Genomic DNA, 14,572 nt, shown 5'->3' with positions numbered 1-14,572 from the left:
CGTGAACAGTCAGTTATCATGTGGACAGTGATTGAGTTTGTTGGCTTCAGATTAGCAGTTTGCAAAAATGTGGCTTCTGGACCGCCAGCAACCTGACCATCACCTGGGTCTTATTTGGAATCAAACGCTGGGCTCAGGGACTTTCGGGTGATTCTCATCAGGCTAAAGTTTGAGAAGCAGTGACTGAAGGAAAACTATACTTAAATCACAGTTATCGTGGGGTAAAGACACTTTATCCTCGGTAATGTTAGAAATTCTAACACTATAAAATTCAAGGCTATTATCACTCAAGTTACATAAATGATCCTAATAGAAGGAAGAAAAATTCCACACTAATAATTATGGTTAATGGAAGTTGCTAAGTAGGCAATTTACCATGATGAATGAAATTAACCTTTTCTGCCTGGAAGTTATTCTAGACAATTTAAGTCAGATGTATATGCACATACACATATATACACACATCTACCTGAATAATAGACACAACGGACATGTTCTTAAACATCTACACTATTAAAAGATAAGACTTTATTTAAAAAATCTAGTCCACTCCTACAGGCTAAATTACAGTATCTTGAGAAGTCATTCTACTATATACCGCCTACAATTCCACTTATCCTTTGTACTGATTTAAATGGGGAGGCAGCATTTGAAATCACACATGTTTTAAGTTACTACCTAGTAAGCCTCTTGGAGCCAAGTACGTGCTCTGCAGATGTTCTCATTTAAACCTCTGCACTCGTCTCGTGGTGATACGAACAGCAAGGCTGGGAAAGCTGAAGAACGTGCATGAGATCACCCAGCTGAGATGCACGCTCAGATTCTCTGACTCAGCAGTTCAGGCTTCTGCCCACTGGAAACTCTGCCTGGCTTCTCTAGAACAAATCCAAACCCTCTGCTGTGATCTGCAGGGCTCTGCAGGATTCAATCTCTGTCAACTTTTCCAGCCTGGACTTCCTGCTAGATGAGTCCTAGAACAAGCCAAGCTATTCCTTGCCGCAGGGCCTTTGCACTGGCTGTTCCACGCTTAGACTGCTTCTCCCCACAAGGTACCACCTTCGGGCTCCTTGTCCCCACCCCCCTCAGATCTCACCTCAGTATCCCATTTTTAGGTAGGTCTTCCAGGACCTTCTCTTAGGTTAGTCAAGCGCCTCCCTCCACTCGCAATGATTCTCCATCACAACATCCAATTCCTTTTCTTCCTAACTCGGTCTCTCCCTTACTTTTGTTCCTCATCTGTCTCTTCGGCTCTCTGCTAGGCTGGAAGCTCTGTGAGAGCAAGAAGTGGGTCCATGCTGTCTACTAGAATAGCACCGGATGCAAGATAGCTAGGATAGTAGTAGGGCAATCAAGGGTACAATTGCCAACTCATGGTGATAAACTGCATGTGAGTGATTAGGGAAGCCGGAGACGCAAAGAGGATTTCGCTGTGTCTGGCTCGAGCAACTGGAGAACATTCATGCTGACGGCCCCCGGGACACAGGACTTGACACAGCATGTGACGCACATACACACACAGAACACAAACTTTATCTTTACATAGAAAGCATCCTGGACCAGTCCACTCCCATCCTTTTCCTGAACAGACTGCAAAGGACCTTCCTTTTCCTGTATATAGGAAGAAGATGTTGAAAAATTACTTCAAAGATGTGCATTTCAGGTTTTAAAATAAAAGCAATAAAGGTTCGTATTGTTCTCCTGAACAAAACTTTGTTTGTTCATGCCCCTGATTACAGGTCTAAGACACTACTTTAAAAACAAAAACAGGGAGTTCCCATCCTGGTGCAGTAGAAACGAATCCAGCTAGGGTGTGGGTTTGATCCCTGGCCTCGCTCAGTGGGTTAAGGATCCGGCGTTGTCGTGAGCTGTGGTGTAGGTTGCAGATGCGGCTGGGATCCTGCGTTGCTATAGCTGTAGTGTAGGCTGGCAGCTATAGCTCGGATTCGACCCCTACCTAGCCTGGGAACCCCCATGTGCCACAGGTGAGGCCCTAAAAAGAAAAAACAAACAAACAAAAAAAAGCAGGAGATCCCTGGTGGCCTAATGGTTATGAATTCAGCAGCCGTCATTGCTGCAGCTCCAGTTCCATCTCTGGCCAGAGAACTTCCTCATGCTGGAGGCATGGCCAAAAATGAAAACAAAAAACAAAAACCACCCTCAAGACAAAATAAAAAAAACAAAAACTTTATCCAATCTTCTTCCAAAACCAAAATTGTTATCCATTCTTTAGCATTTTATCCAATTTGTGATAAATAAAAATTATCACGAGCAAAGCAATCATCATTGTAATAAACAATCACATAAAATAGGCAAATTTAAACTCTATAATGGCAACTATTTTTTTAAAAATAAAGGCTTTAAGGAGTTCCCATCATGGCTCATCAATTAACCAATCTGAGTAGCATTCATGAGGACGCAGGTTCGATCCCTGGCCTTGCTCAGAGGGTTAAGGATCCAGTGTTGCCATGAGCTGTGGTGTAGGTCACAGATGCGGTTAGGATCTGGTGTTGCTGTGGTATAGGCCAACAGCTACAGCTCAGATTCCACCCCTAGCCTGGGAACCTCCATATGCTGTGAGTTCTGCCTTAAGAAGAAAAAAAAAAAAAAAAAAAAAAAGGCTTTGAATTAATGAATCATTTTTAGAATGAGAGCTTATAAAGTTTTTAAAAGTGTGTTTAAAGCACAGTCATGAGTTTAAGCTTTATGTTATGAATTTTATTTCATTTTATTTCTTTTTCAGCCACACTCGTGGCACGTGGAAGTTCCCTGGCCAACGATGCAAACCCAGCCACAGCTGTGACCCATGCCACAGCTGCAGCCACACTCCACCTTACCCCACTGCACCGCAGCAGGAACTCCTGTTACGAATTTTAGACGTGACTCTAGGACTTAAAAGTACAACTTCAAGGATCAAATACCAACAACCAGCACAAGAAAATTTACAAAACATTAGGTTGCTGCACATTTTCTTCAAGAAGTGATCCCCGGGCCTTACCAACCTGGTTTTCACAGCACATACTGCGTTAAATAACAGTATCTCATTTGCTCAATTCATCCCAACTAAAGCATAAGACAAAAAAATTTTAATCTCTTCTAAAGAGGTTTTGTTTTATGTCTTGTTTTTTTAAATCTAGCTTGGGGAAATCCCAGCGTTGCTCAGTGGTTAACCAATCTGACTAGGAACTATGAGGTTGCCGTTGGATCCCTGGCCTCGCTCAGTGGGTTAAGGATCCTGCGTTGCTGTGGCGTAGGCTGGTGGGCTATAGCTCCGATTCGACCCCTAGCCTGGGAACCTCCACATGCCGCGGGTGCGGCCCTAAAAAGCAAAAAAAAAAAAAAAAAAAAAAAAAAAAATCTAGCTTGGGCTAACAATTCTATATATAATTGACCAAAATCCTTAAAAGCCAACATATTTTACAATAATATTATCTTATTGATAAATACGAAAAATAAGGTGAATTGAAAGACTCAATTCAGACTCTTTTTTCCACCAGCAGTGTATTCAATAAAATGAATGCTGCAAAAGTAAAAGCACTTAGAAATACCCATTCACCCCCCCAACCCCGACCCCGGGGTGGCGGGAGCCTTAGGGATTATCCTGTGCGCCAGCTTTGGGGACCTTAGATCTGGGGCCCAGGCGGGTTAAATGTCATTGCGCTTTCTACGCAAGGGGTAAAAAAGGGCTCGAAAAACATCCCGAGCAACCTGAAAAGAACCTCGCCTTCCAAACTGCTTCTCCAGGTCCCCCTTCCGCAAACCCTTCAGTAGCGAGGGACCAGAGGTTTCTATCATGCCTCGAGGTCTCACTGCCCATGAACTCCAAGCCAACCGCAGGAGGCTGAAGCGCCCCAAGAGCCCCAGAAGGGCTCGTATCTCGCGCCCCGGGATTGTAGCCGGCGTCGGGTCTCTGAGCGAGCACACCAGGCTCGGAGCCCAGAGCCTGACGGAAGAGCGACTTCCCGCCCTCGCGCCCCCCTAGAACCGCGGAGGGGAGGCTCGGATTCGACCGGTGCCCGATCCTTCCGAGGTCACTCACTTCCTGCATCCCGAGGCCCCCAGCAGGACGCCGCGCACTGGATGGGCAGGCTGGGATGCGCGGCGGGGAGGGCCCGGGTAGCCCAGAGCTCCTGGGTTCCAAGCTTCGTCCGGAACTCTTAACAAACCCAGCCCTGAGTATCTGCTGGAGAAGCAAGAAACGTTGGCGAGTTAACAAGCAATTAAGGTCAGGCCACCTGGGCGCACGCAACCCTTCCCCCTCCCCGATTAAGAGAAAGCGGTTGCTCAAAGGTGAACACGTCAATTAATATGCGAGATTCTAAACTGATAGGCATCACCTTTGCGGAAGCCCGCAGTTTTCTCTCCACTTTTCACAGCTGGTGGAGCTGGTTTTCATCCATGAATAGTGATTATAGAATGAACTTTTTCCCTCCAGGAACCAGATTTGTGCCTGAAATTGTGTTTTTTCCTTATATCACAAAAGAAGCGTTTTTATATATACCTTGGTGTACTCAGTTAAAATAAAAAAACAAAATTTTATCCTGTCTGCTTGTTTTCTGCCCGCTTCCTTTCAGCTGACAAGAATGTGCACTATTGGCCAGGTTTAGGCTGATACGTTGTCTGTTACTTGAACTGGTGGCAAAAATAAGTTGGATTGCGACTAGGAACCACGAGGTTGTGGGTTCGATCCCTGCCCTTGCTCAGTAGGCTAACGATCCGGCGTTGCCGTGAGCTGTGGTGTAGGTCGCAGACGCGGCTTGGATCCTGCGTTGCTGTGGCTCTGGCATAGGCTGGCAGCTACAGCTCCGATTAGACCCCTAGCCTGGGAACCTCCATATGCCGCGGGATCAGCCCAAGAAATGGCAAAAAAAAAAAGACAAAAAAAAAAAAGTTGGATTGGCCTTTTCTTTAAAAAATAAGCCAACAACAACAAGACCCTTCAATTCTAACCATTCCTCGTGTAAAAATCAACATGTATTAAAATTAGATGCTATGGGTATTTTGTGTCCTGACATTTACAGAAGATATTTGTTTATTTCAAAGCAAAACATAATATAACCTGAATCTTCGATCGTCAACCCAGGACTCTGCATGTGCTTCCAGTCCATTCAAAATAATCTTTATCTCAAAATTCATCACATCCATTTCCTGCCAAATGTGGTATAAACATACTTACATTAATTTACCCTATTTTAATCTAAACCAAGTAAATTCAAAGCCCTCTTCATTTGCTTTTGAATTAATGGACTTTTACAATTTCGAAATAATCAAGGAAGAGCCAGCTGTGAATAAAGTGTTTCGAATGAATGCAAATGTTAATGCAGGAAAAGCCGAGAGTTAATAACAAGTAATAATCAAAATGCAATTTAAATGCACTTTATTTTCAAGAATAAAATACGTAATATAATAACAATATGATAACAGAATTAAAGTTTTCTTAATACTAGTTTAAAAGTGTTCATCAATTATTTTCACTTTGGGGGAAAAAGTATGTCCTTTCAAACTATATGACTGTGAACACGTTCAAAAATTCAGGAGAGATTAAAGATAACGTCACAGATAACACCACTTACTTACTTTTATTTTGTTATATTTTCACTTTGATTAGCTTCTCTTACTAACACGTAATTTTAGGGCAACTTGAAATATATATTCTAATTCTGCTTAAATACAATATGGTAGAGGCTCCACATTTCTTTGGAGACCAGAGTCCATTTAAGAAAAAGTATTTGATTGATTTGGCTTTAACTTTTTTTAATGTACCGTGTTTATACTTTTGAGTGGTAAGGACTCTCTAGGAATATTTCAAACTTAACAGAGGCAAGGAAGAGTCTAACAATGGTTACAATACAACTAGGAATTAATTTCTGTGAATTCTCAGAGGTGATTTTATTTTTTGAAGTTACATTTAAAACATTTTAGAGAGTACATTATCAAACTTCACACCTGATGTCAGTTTTTTTTTAAAACATGTCAATAGTTTTAACGTTTGAGAATCAAAATAACACACAAAGCAACTGAATAGCAGGAGTTGCCAGGACCTTCGGTAGGTGGCTACCACGACTAACGGCTTTGGATGAAACTGGGGGGTGAGGCATGAATACATTTCTTCGTTTCTTCTCGGACCTTCGTGGCAACTCTGAGAGAGTGATTTTAACCAGAAACGCAGACCGACGAGATCAAAGAGAACTTTGCAGGGGGAGAGGGAGGCTGGAGGATGAACAAGTCACTCTCTTGCTCGAGGACTTTGAGCCTCCTCTGCTTCAAGGGAGAATCCCAGCTTGAAACTAGAGGAAGAAGAAAATTCGGGGACCTGCCTATGGCTGGCTTTTCCCCGTAGAACAAAGGCGCAGGGAATAAACTCCGGAAACCCACCTTCCCTGGCTGCCCGGGAAAGCCAAAGAGCGACTTAAGTCACTTCAATCGGTTTCTTTTTGTCTTTCTTTCTTTCTTTCTTTTCTTTTCTTTTTTTTTTTTTTAGGGCCGCACCCATGGCAACTGAAGGTTCCCAGGCTAGGGGTCCGAGCCGCGTCTGTGACCTATGCCACAGCTCACGGCAACGCCGCCGGATCCTTAACCCACTGAGCGACGCCAGGGATCGAACCGCAACCTCGTGGTTACCAGTTCGATTCGTTTCCGCTGCGCCTCCGCAGTTGAACTCCTCCATCGGTTTCCTGTATTGGGCGCTTCCGATCACCCTAAGGAAACGGAATCACAGATGAAGAAAACTTGCTTTTCACCCAGGGGAGCTCTCAGCGCCCTGCGCTCTCGCCCGTAATGGAATGGGTGTAAATACGATTTATCGTGGTATTTCCACGACAGTTCCAATAAAGGGTCAGTTCAGGTGGGTGGCGCCTGAGGACTCCCTGAGCCCCAATGCCGCTTTTAAACACCTAAGAAAACAGGCTCGAGTTTTGGGGGGCTTGGAGCCGCAGAGCTCACCCCTTCCTTCCCCCTCCGCCTCTCCCTAGCTCATCTCCCCACTTTCTCCAGGTTGTGGTTCGAAGATTCTCGCCCCACGGGGCCAGATCTCTCAGCAGCCCCCGGGATCGGGTGTCTCCTAGGCCAGCGAGCGCACGGGAACCTTTGTCACTCCTTCAGTGACTCGCCCTCTCTCCCCCCTAAAGGGACCGTAGACTCCCAAACAAGCCCAGCAGCGGCAACAAAAGCCCGGCTACAGCAAAATCCCCAAAAAGAGCCCCAAACTACCCCCAAAGTTAGTTGGCGTGGACGCAGCTACTCATTCGGGGGTGCACGGCAGCCGAGGCTTTTACAGAAGGTTCCCGAGCTGTCCGGGAATGAGTATATAGCTCTTAGGGAACTTTTCTGGAAAGGCTCGGTCTCAAACGCCTCCGTTAAGACCCCATCGGGAACCCCGGAGGCGGGGCCCGGTTGGGAAAAGATGATTTACGACTTCAAGGAGGCATTCCAACCTCCTGCCACCCTGGCGGGTCTCGGCTTCAGTCTCCCGTCGCCCCAAAGGCTCAGGTCAACCCCCATCCCCCACCGTCCCTAGTTCTGCCAGGGAGGGGGTGGCAGGCCCTGTAGGCGCCTGGAGCGTGGGAGCTGGCGGGCGAGCGAGGAAAGGCGGAGCAGGGGAGGGGGGGTGGCGGCCTGGATCCCTATAAACGTGCGGGCAGCTGCCAGGCGGCCGCGCTGCGCCGCGAGTGTAGACCTTTGAGCACCGGGGCCAAGTCTCCGCCCCGTCTTAACCTTTGTCCGCAGCTTCTGGATCTCTCATCTCTCCCCTCTTTCTCTCATCCAGCTCTTATCCATCTACCTCTTACTGTCTCTCCGCTTTCTTATAAAACGAGGGGAAAATTCACCTTGGGCACCTCTAGGTTGGTTGGTATTTCTTCTGTCTTTCAGCATCCTTGGTGGAGAGCGCCAGCCAGGAGGGGCAGATGCCGGCGGAGGCGGGACAGAAGGCGGACTGGCCGTGCTCCTACGGGATGCAGCTCAGTTGGGACATCAACGACCCGCAGATGCCTCAGGTGCGTGAAACTCCGCAGCGCGCACGGCGCTGCCCATCCGAGGAGGAGAATGGCCTTCAAGTCCTTGCCGAGACTGTGGACAGTCCCCCCGCCGCCGCCAAACACACATCCCTGAGAGCCCCCCAGTGTGCAGGGGCTCCGCGGTGGCAGAGCTGGGTTTAGAGATGCGTCTTCTTCCAGCTCTTTCTTCGCTCTTGTTTGAAAACAACACGGAAAGCAGCAGGAACTGTCAGTCAGGCTCCGGGTGGTCTGAAGGGAGCCGGTTTTCGGGTCCCTCGCTTTCCTTTAACCCAGGTGGGAATGGGTCATTATCTCCTTATCCATTCTTTGAAATCCACAGGAAAGGTAGGGGGAGAATCTCAGCCAATACAGATACCACTGCTCGTCATCCAGATCTAGTGTCGTGTTCAGTGTGTGCACGCTTGTCTGTGAGCACGCTGTGAGCACATGCTCACTTGCACCAAACGAGCTCCAACAGTGGAGCCCCCCATTCTTGTTCTGATTTTAAAATGCCGTCTCTGAGGCTTCATTTTCAGTGTCACTACTTTGGTAGCTGGTGTGAGACATCGAAGTCCAGGCAGTACCCTTACAAGGGAGTGATAACAGAGTACTCTCTTCTGGAAAATTGCCTATTTGTCAATAAGGTCCTTAAATTGAAATAGTCACTTTAAAAGCTTAGAGTTGATCACGCATCGTTATACATCTCATATGTGATTTACCTTAAGCCAGTAAATTGATTTATGTCGCTTAAATATTTCCCAGGAAAGATAAATAATGTCTGTTTGTAAAGATAATGATTTAACAATATCTGTGTAGTTTGGGAAACAAACTTGCCCACCTATGACTCTAGAATGCACAGCACTAATGTGTTACACGCGTCTGGAGTGTCCAACTGAGAATCCTTGTGCTTTGCAAATGTTAGATCTAATTTTCCTGGGGCAGCAGGAGGGAGAGACGGTATATATGGCTTATTACTCTGATAATACTCTTCTGAGCCTCTATCCTACCGGTAAGGTCAGTGGGGCTGCCACAGATCTTCTGTTTAAACCCCAGCTATGCCACTGGAGAAGGCTCTCTATCTACCCTCCATTTCTTATCTAGTAAATAAGAGAAAGGATGCCCAACAGGCCAGGTTGTTGTGAAAGTTATAGATAGTGTATGATGGGACTTTGCAGGCCCTACTGTCTAGATTCCAAATCCTCAGCTCTGCACAGCAGCGTGAAAAAGCCGAAACAGACTATACGTAGATGAATGTACACGGCTATGTCACAATCCAGCTTGCCTTATGGATACCAAATTTGAATTTCATACAGTTTTCATGTGTCACAAAATGTAATTCCTGGGAGTTCCCGTCGTGGCGCAGTGGTTAACGAATCTGACTAGGAACCATGAGGTTGCAGGTTCAATCCCTGCCCTTGCTCAGTGGGTTAAGGATCCGGCGTTGCCTTGAGCTGTGCTGTAGGTCGCAGACGTGGCTAAGATCCTGAGTTGCTGTGGCTCTGGCATAGGCTGGTGGCTACAGCTCCGATTGGACCCCTAGCCTGGGAACCTCCATATGCCGTGGGTACGGCCTTAGAAAAGGCAAAAAGACAAAATAAAATAAAAAAAAATGTAATTCCTTTGACCCCCCCAACCATTAAAATTGTAAAAATCATTCTTAGCCTGTGAGCTGTCCTAAAACAAGTGGCAACTGGATTTGGCCCACAGTCCCCAGTTTGTGGACCCCTGCCCTGAAGAGTACCTGGTAAATTGTAAGTGCTCAGTAAAAGTGGTCTTATATTTATGTGCAAGAAAGACACTTGGGTAGAAATAATGCACAATAGAGACAAGGACCACCAAACATGAACAGTGAAGAAGTGCTTAGTGTTTTAGATATAACATCGTTATTTTAGCCATGTGGTTCTTTGCTGAGTGACAATCTCTTTGCTCTGGGCAGGGGTCCAGGGCTTTGACAATTTCCGCCCGATGTTGGAGTTTACCTCAATGGTTAGGCTCTCATCACAACACTTAGTAAACCTGGAGGGCTAAGCTGGGAGGAGGGATAGAAATTGTTCTTGTCTCTCTGATGGGGCATGGGGTGTCACTGCTGAAGTGGCTGACAGGTTTGGGAGGAGCCAATCAAGAGCTTTTGAAGAAACAGCATTGGTTTGGAATTCCCATTGTGGCTCAGTGGGTTAAGAACCCGACTAGTTGGGGGGGGGTGATAAAATTAAGAAAAAATAAAAAAGAACCCGACTAGTATCCATGAGGATGCAGGTTCGATCCCTGGCCTTGCTCTGAACTGCAGTTAGGTCACAGACTCTGGGATTCTGGAGTTGCTGTGGCATAGGCGGGTAGCTGCATCTTGGATTTGACTCTAGCCTGGGAACATCCATATGCCACAGGTATGGCCATTAAAAAAAAAGAAAAGAAAAAGCATGGGTTGGAAGTAAAGGTATTTACAGGCTGAATTGCATGTCAGTGATGGAAATTTCCAATCACTTTTTGCCCTGGTGCTTTAATGCTTGGTTAGCAAATGTCTGTAACATTTAAACACACCAAGAAGGGCTATCACGTGGTGGTAATGAGAACTGGCTCTGGAGCCAAACTGAGGATTCAGATCCTAGAGCCAGGACTTACTAGGCTGTACCAACTTGGGCGAGTTATTGAACCTCTTTGGCCTCTGTTTACTATTTGATTAAATGGGGATAATAATAGCATGTAGAGGCTTTTGGAAGATAAGCACCATTTAGACATCAATTGACAGCCGGCTCTCAGAAGGGCCTATGCGGACAGGGCCAGTGACATTTTGTGAGGGCGCAGCTCCTGGGTCTGACAACCTTTCTGGAATTACAAGGACACAGTTTTTCTTTTCACGTGCTTGGGGAAAATGAAACCCGCGATGCATAGCTCTGGGCCTGCTAACCTTGACCCCTGTTCCTTCGGGGCGCCTTTCCAGGCGCCCGCGCACTTCGACCGCTTCTGCGAGTGGGCGGACGGCTACGTGCGCTTCATCTACCGCAGCGACGAGAAGAAGGCGCAGCGCCACCTGAGCGGCTGGGCCATGCGCAACACCAACAACCACAACGGCCACATCCTCAAGAAGTCGTGCCTGGGCGTGGTGGTGTGCGCGCGGGCCTGCGCCCTCCCCGACGGCTCCCGCCTGCAGCTGCGGCCGGCCATCTGCGACAAGGCCAGGCTGAAGCAGCAGAGTGAGCCACCGCCCCGGGGGCCGGGCCGGGCAGGGGAGGGGAGCTTGCCAGCCTGAGTTCCCTCTCCCCAGCTAATTCCCCCTGTCTTCCTTCCAAGGGGGCCGGTATCAGGCTGTTAATGTGTCTCGCCTCTGGCTTTATAGAGAAAGCGTGCCCCAACTGTCATTCTGCTTTGGAATTGATCCCCTGTCGAGGACACAGCGGGTACCCTGTAACCAACTTCTGGCGGCTTGATGGCAACGCCATATTTTTTCAGGTAGGTGGGCTGGCGGGGGTGGGGGCGTGGGAGAGAACACTACAGTTTGCCATGGGCATGCTGCTCATGTCACAGGGACCAGTCCCCCTGCCATGGGCCTTGGGAACTCTGGACCAAACCAAATACAGCTCAGGTGACCAGAAATAGGGACTGGGGTTTCCTGGGGCCTTACCACACTCCCAGGAGTTAGTGCACCTACTGTGTGCTCTCTAAGGGCAGGAGAACCTAGTTAGAGTTGTTTTTGCATGTCAAAGCGCTGTCAGGTTATCTTTCAAGATGTCTATTATTATTATTGATTGGTGCAGTTTTATTTGTTCAAGCTTCCCCCCCCCCACCCCTGTCCTTTTGAAAAAACAAAAACCAAACAACTTGGGATGCTGGGAAAGGCATACTCAGATTTTGAGCAGCATGGCCGGCTTCACTCAGAGGAACATGTGTGGTTCACGTCCTTATTAACACAGGCCAAGGGAGTTCATGATCACCCACGACCAGAGAGTAAATCGGACACGGAGGCTAGAAGAAGCGCCATCAAGAGACAAATGGCTTCTTTTTACCAACCCCAGAAAAAGAAAGTTCGAGAACCGGAGGTAATGGGGTGCTGATCCTTCACCGTGGTCTGTGTTCATGTTCATTACAAAACATATGGATAATTATGTTAAATCTGAATGTCAGGCTTTAATGAAAAAGGTTTGATTTTGTGTGAAAATGATATACCTCTAACAATGTCCTTGAATCAACATTTGGAAGAGGGTTTCTGATACCTCCTTCTTCTTAGGGGGGAGGAAGCAGGATATCTCTATGGGCAGTGATGGAGTGAGGACGTGTGCTGACATCCTGCACAAGCACAGAAATGGGTGCATCCTTGAGAGGGTCCCTTACATCATTTACGTCATGTAAATGTAGATATTTACATTATTACTGAGGACAGATAACATTTCTTTGGGCAACATGCTCCAGTTTGTCTCTCCACGCAAAGTGTGCCAGCAGGCAGAATATTAGTCTGAGATAAGAGATCCTGGCATTGTTTGAGTACTTTCTGTGGGCCAGGCACATGGGGTCTACGAAGTTTACTCATGACGTGGTCACAGGAGCCTCAGGAAGAAATCACTGTTACTGAGTCCCATTTTAAAGTGAGGAATGTGGAGTTCCTGTTGTGGCTCAGAGGTTAATGAACCCAACTAGTATCCATGAGTACGCGGGTTGGATTCCTGGCCTTGCTCAGTGGGTTGAGGATCTGGCATTGCTGTGAGCTGTGGTGTAGGTGGCAGATGTGGCCCAGATCCCATGTTGCTGTGGCTGTGGCGTAGGCTGGCAGCTAGAGCTCCAATTCGATCCCCTAGCCCGGGAACCTGCATATGCTGCTAGTGCGGCCCTAAAAAAAGACCAAAAATTAATTAAAAAGGTGAGGAATCTGAGGCTCAGAGGTGTGCACTTGTTTAATTCATGAGGGACAGTCCAGATTCAAACCCAGGTCTGCAGCAGGCTCCTGAGGATTATGCACGTTATAGGGGGAGAAGAGACCATCTGTCACTCAGACATCTCCCCCCACCCCCTCCCCTGCCCCCCGCTTGGCTGCCATGGACCCCCCTCGTTCAGCAGCATGGAATTCAAGTCTGAGCTCAAGCTGCGAATCACTTGCCCAGATCATGTTTCCGAGCTCATAACACAGAGCCCCCCAACCGGAAATTTGTTATTTGGTTGGTTGGCACCTATTACAGGTGAAGGTGTCCATGCAAATGACATCTTTATTTACAAATAAAAATTTGCACCTGTTTTTTGCTTTTTCTAAAAAAATTTTTTAGGCAGGAGCGAATCAAAGTAACAGCAGTCATTTCAACGACATACCTTCCCTGGAAAATCCAGAGGAGCTGGATCTGATTCCTGACACAGGCTTCCCTGTTCCAGGGCAGACTTGCTGTTCCTTTCCAGACTCGGAGGCTTACAAAGCTACCTGTGACCTAGCTGCCTTTCAGGGAGACCGAGTACCATCCTTTCAGAAATACCCAAACCCAAGAGTCTGCTGGTCTCGGCCACCCTGCAGTTATGAATCGGCAGGTCCTGGTTATGCAAATTCGAGCCCCTACCCCACCCTTTATAAAGATTCCAGCCACGTGCCTAAGGACACAGACTGGCTTCCTCTGAATGCACCACAATACAACGTGAATGCCTACAGCAGCTTCGAGAGAAGCTTTGATTTCGCCAGTCAACAGCATGGCTGGACACCAGCTCTTGGACAAGCTGGCCTTGGGGAGTGGACCGACCATGGACCATCCCAGGCCGGGGCCACACGCCGTTATTACACCCCCGAGCTTCCCTGCAGGTACCTTACAACCACCTCCCCGGGGGCTCCAGCCCTACAGACCGTCATCACCACCACCACCAAAGTGTCCTACCAGGCCTGCCAGCCCCCTGCCCCGAAATACCGTGACAGCGCGCGCGAAGTTAAGAGCCTTTCAGGCTGTGCCTCTGCTCCGGAAAATGCCCACGTGGCCACCTACCCAGAAGCCTTGGCCCTTCCAGCTGCAGTCGCCACAGCAGCCTCTCCAGCAGGGTCGCTGCCTTTGAAGAGTCCCGGAGATCGCCAGGCCATCAGACCCCCTCTGTCTTTTCCTCAGGTGGCAGCACCCACCTGGACAGACGGAGCAGAGACTTGGGATATCTGTCCACCTGCGCTGGGGTCCACAGTTGGTTATTCAGATAGAGTTAGTCCGTTCTTTAGCTGAGGACTTTTGAATACCAGTCCTGGGCACATTACATTGGTCCCCAAGCAGGCAGTGGAGCATGGCATGGCAGCTGTCTCTAAGGTTGGGAAATTCATTTAGCATGCAAAGAAATTTACATATATAATATTTATATTATATATTTATATTATATAATTACATAATTAATAAATTGTCTGTATAATATATATTAAATTTAATAAATTATAATTTATTACAAATTTAATAATATATTTATTATAATTTATAATATACTTATATATAATAGATGAGTCAGTTGTCAAAATAGCTTTGGGAAGAAATCTCAACAATCCTATCTCCTGAGTCATTTCATAAGACTTTTTTTTGGTCTTTTTGTCTTTAGAGGGCTGCGCCTGCCACATACAGAGGTTCCCAGGCTAGGGGTCGAATCGA

The 14,572-nt window shown here is 47.2% G+C and overlaps 2 protein-coding genes across 4 annotated transcripts in view; one reads left to right on the top strand and one right to left on the bottom strand.

Moving 5' to 3' along the window:
* SYCP2L (synaptonemal complex protein 2 like) overlaps positions 1–4,169 on the bottom strand; it is a 73,936-nt gene extending 69,767 nt beyond the window's left edge. For all 3 annotated transcript variants that reach the window (XR_002346297.2, XM_021100174.2, XM_021100176.2), the window contains exons 1-2: positions 4,037–4,169; positions 1,540–1,608 (exon numbers count right to left, since the gene is read on the bottom strand). Coding sequence is in view for 2 of the 3 variants with exons in the window: in XM_021100174.2 (XP_020955833.2) it covers positions 1,540–1,608; positions 4,037–4,045 (78 nt within the window). In the remaining variant the exon portion in view is untranslated. The remainder of the gene's footprint in view (positions 1–1,539; positions 1,609–4,036) is intronic.
* Positions 4,170–7,838: 3,669 nt separating this feature from the next.
* On the top strand, positions 7,839–14,252 carry GCM2 (glial cells missing transcription factor 2). The gene is made up of 5 exons (XM_021100173.2): positions 7,839–7,991; positions 10,930–11,182; positions 11,326–11,438; positions 11,900–12,025; positions 13,241–14,252. Exons 1-5 carry the CDS (start codon positions 7,902–7,904, stop codon positions 14,159–14,161), a joined length of 1,503 nt encoding a protein of 500 aa, XP_020955832.2. The 5' UTR covers positions 7,839–7,901; the 3' UTR covers positions 14,162–14,252.
* Positions 14,253–14,572: the final 320 nt, after the last annotated feature.

This window comes from Sus scrofa, chromosome 7 (assembly GCF_054392235.1).
Source record: "Sus scrofa isolate SSC_HxYL_T2T_F1_AM1 chromosome 7, Sscrofa_HxYL_maternal_Yorkshire_Landrace_v2.0, whole genome shotgun sequence".
Lineage (NCBI taxonomy): Eukaryota > Metazoa > Chordata > Mammalia > Artiodactyla > Suidae > Sus > Sus scrofa.
The sequence above is the reverse complement of the archived record's forward strand: the minus strand, read 5'-3'. Positions and strand labels throughout refer to the sequence as shown.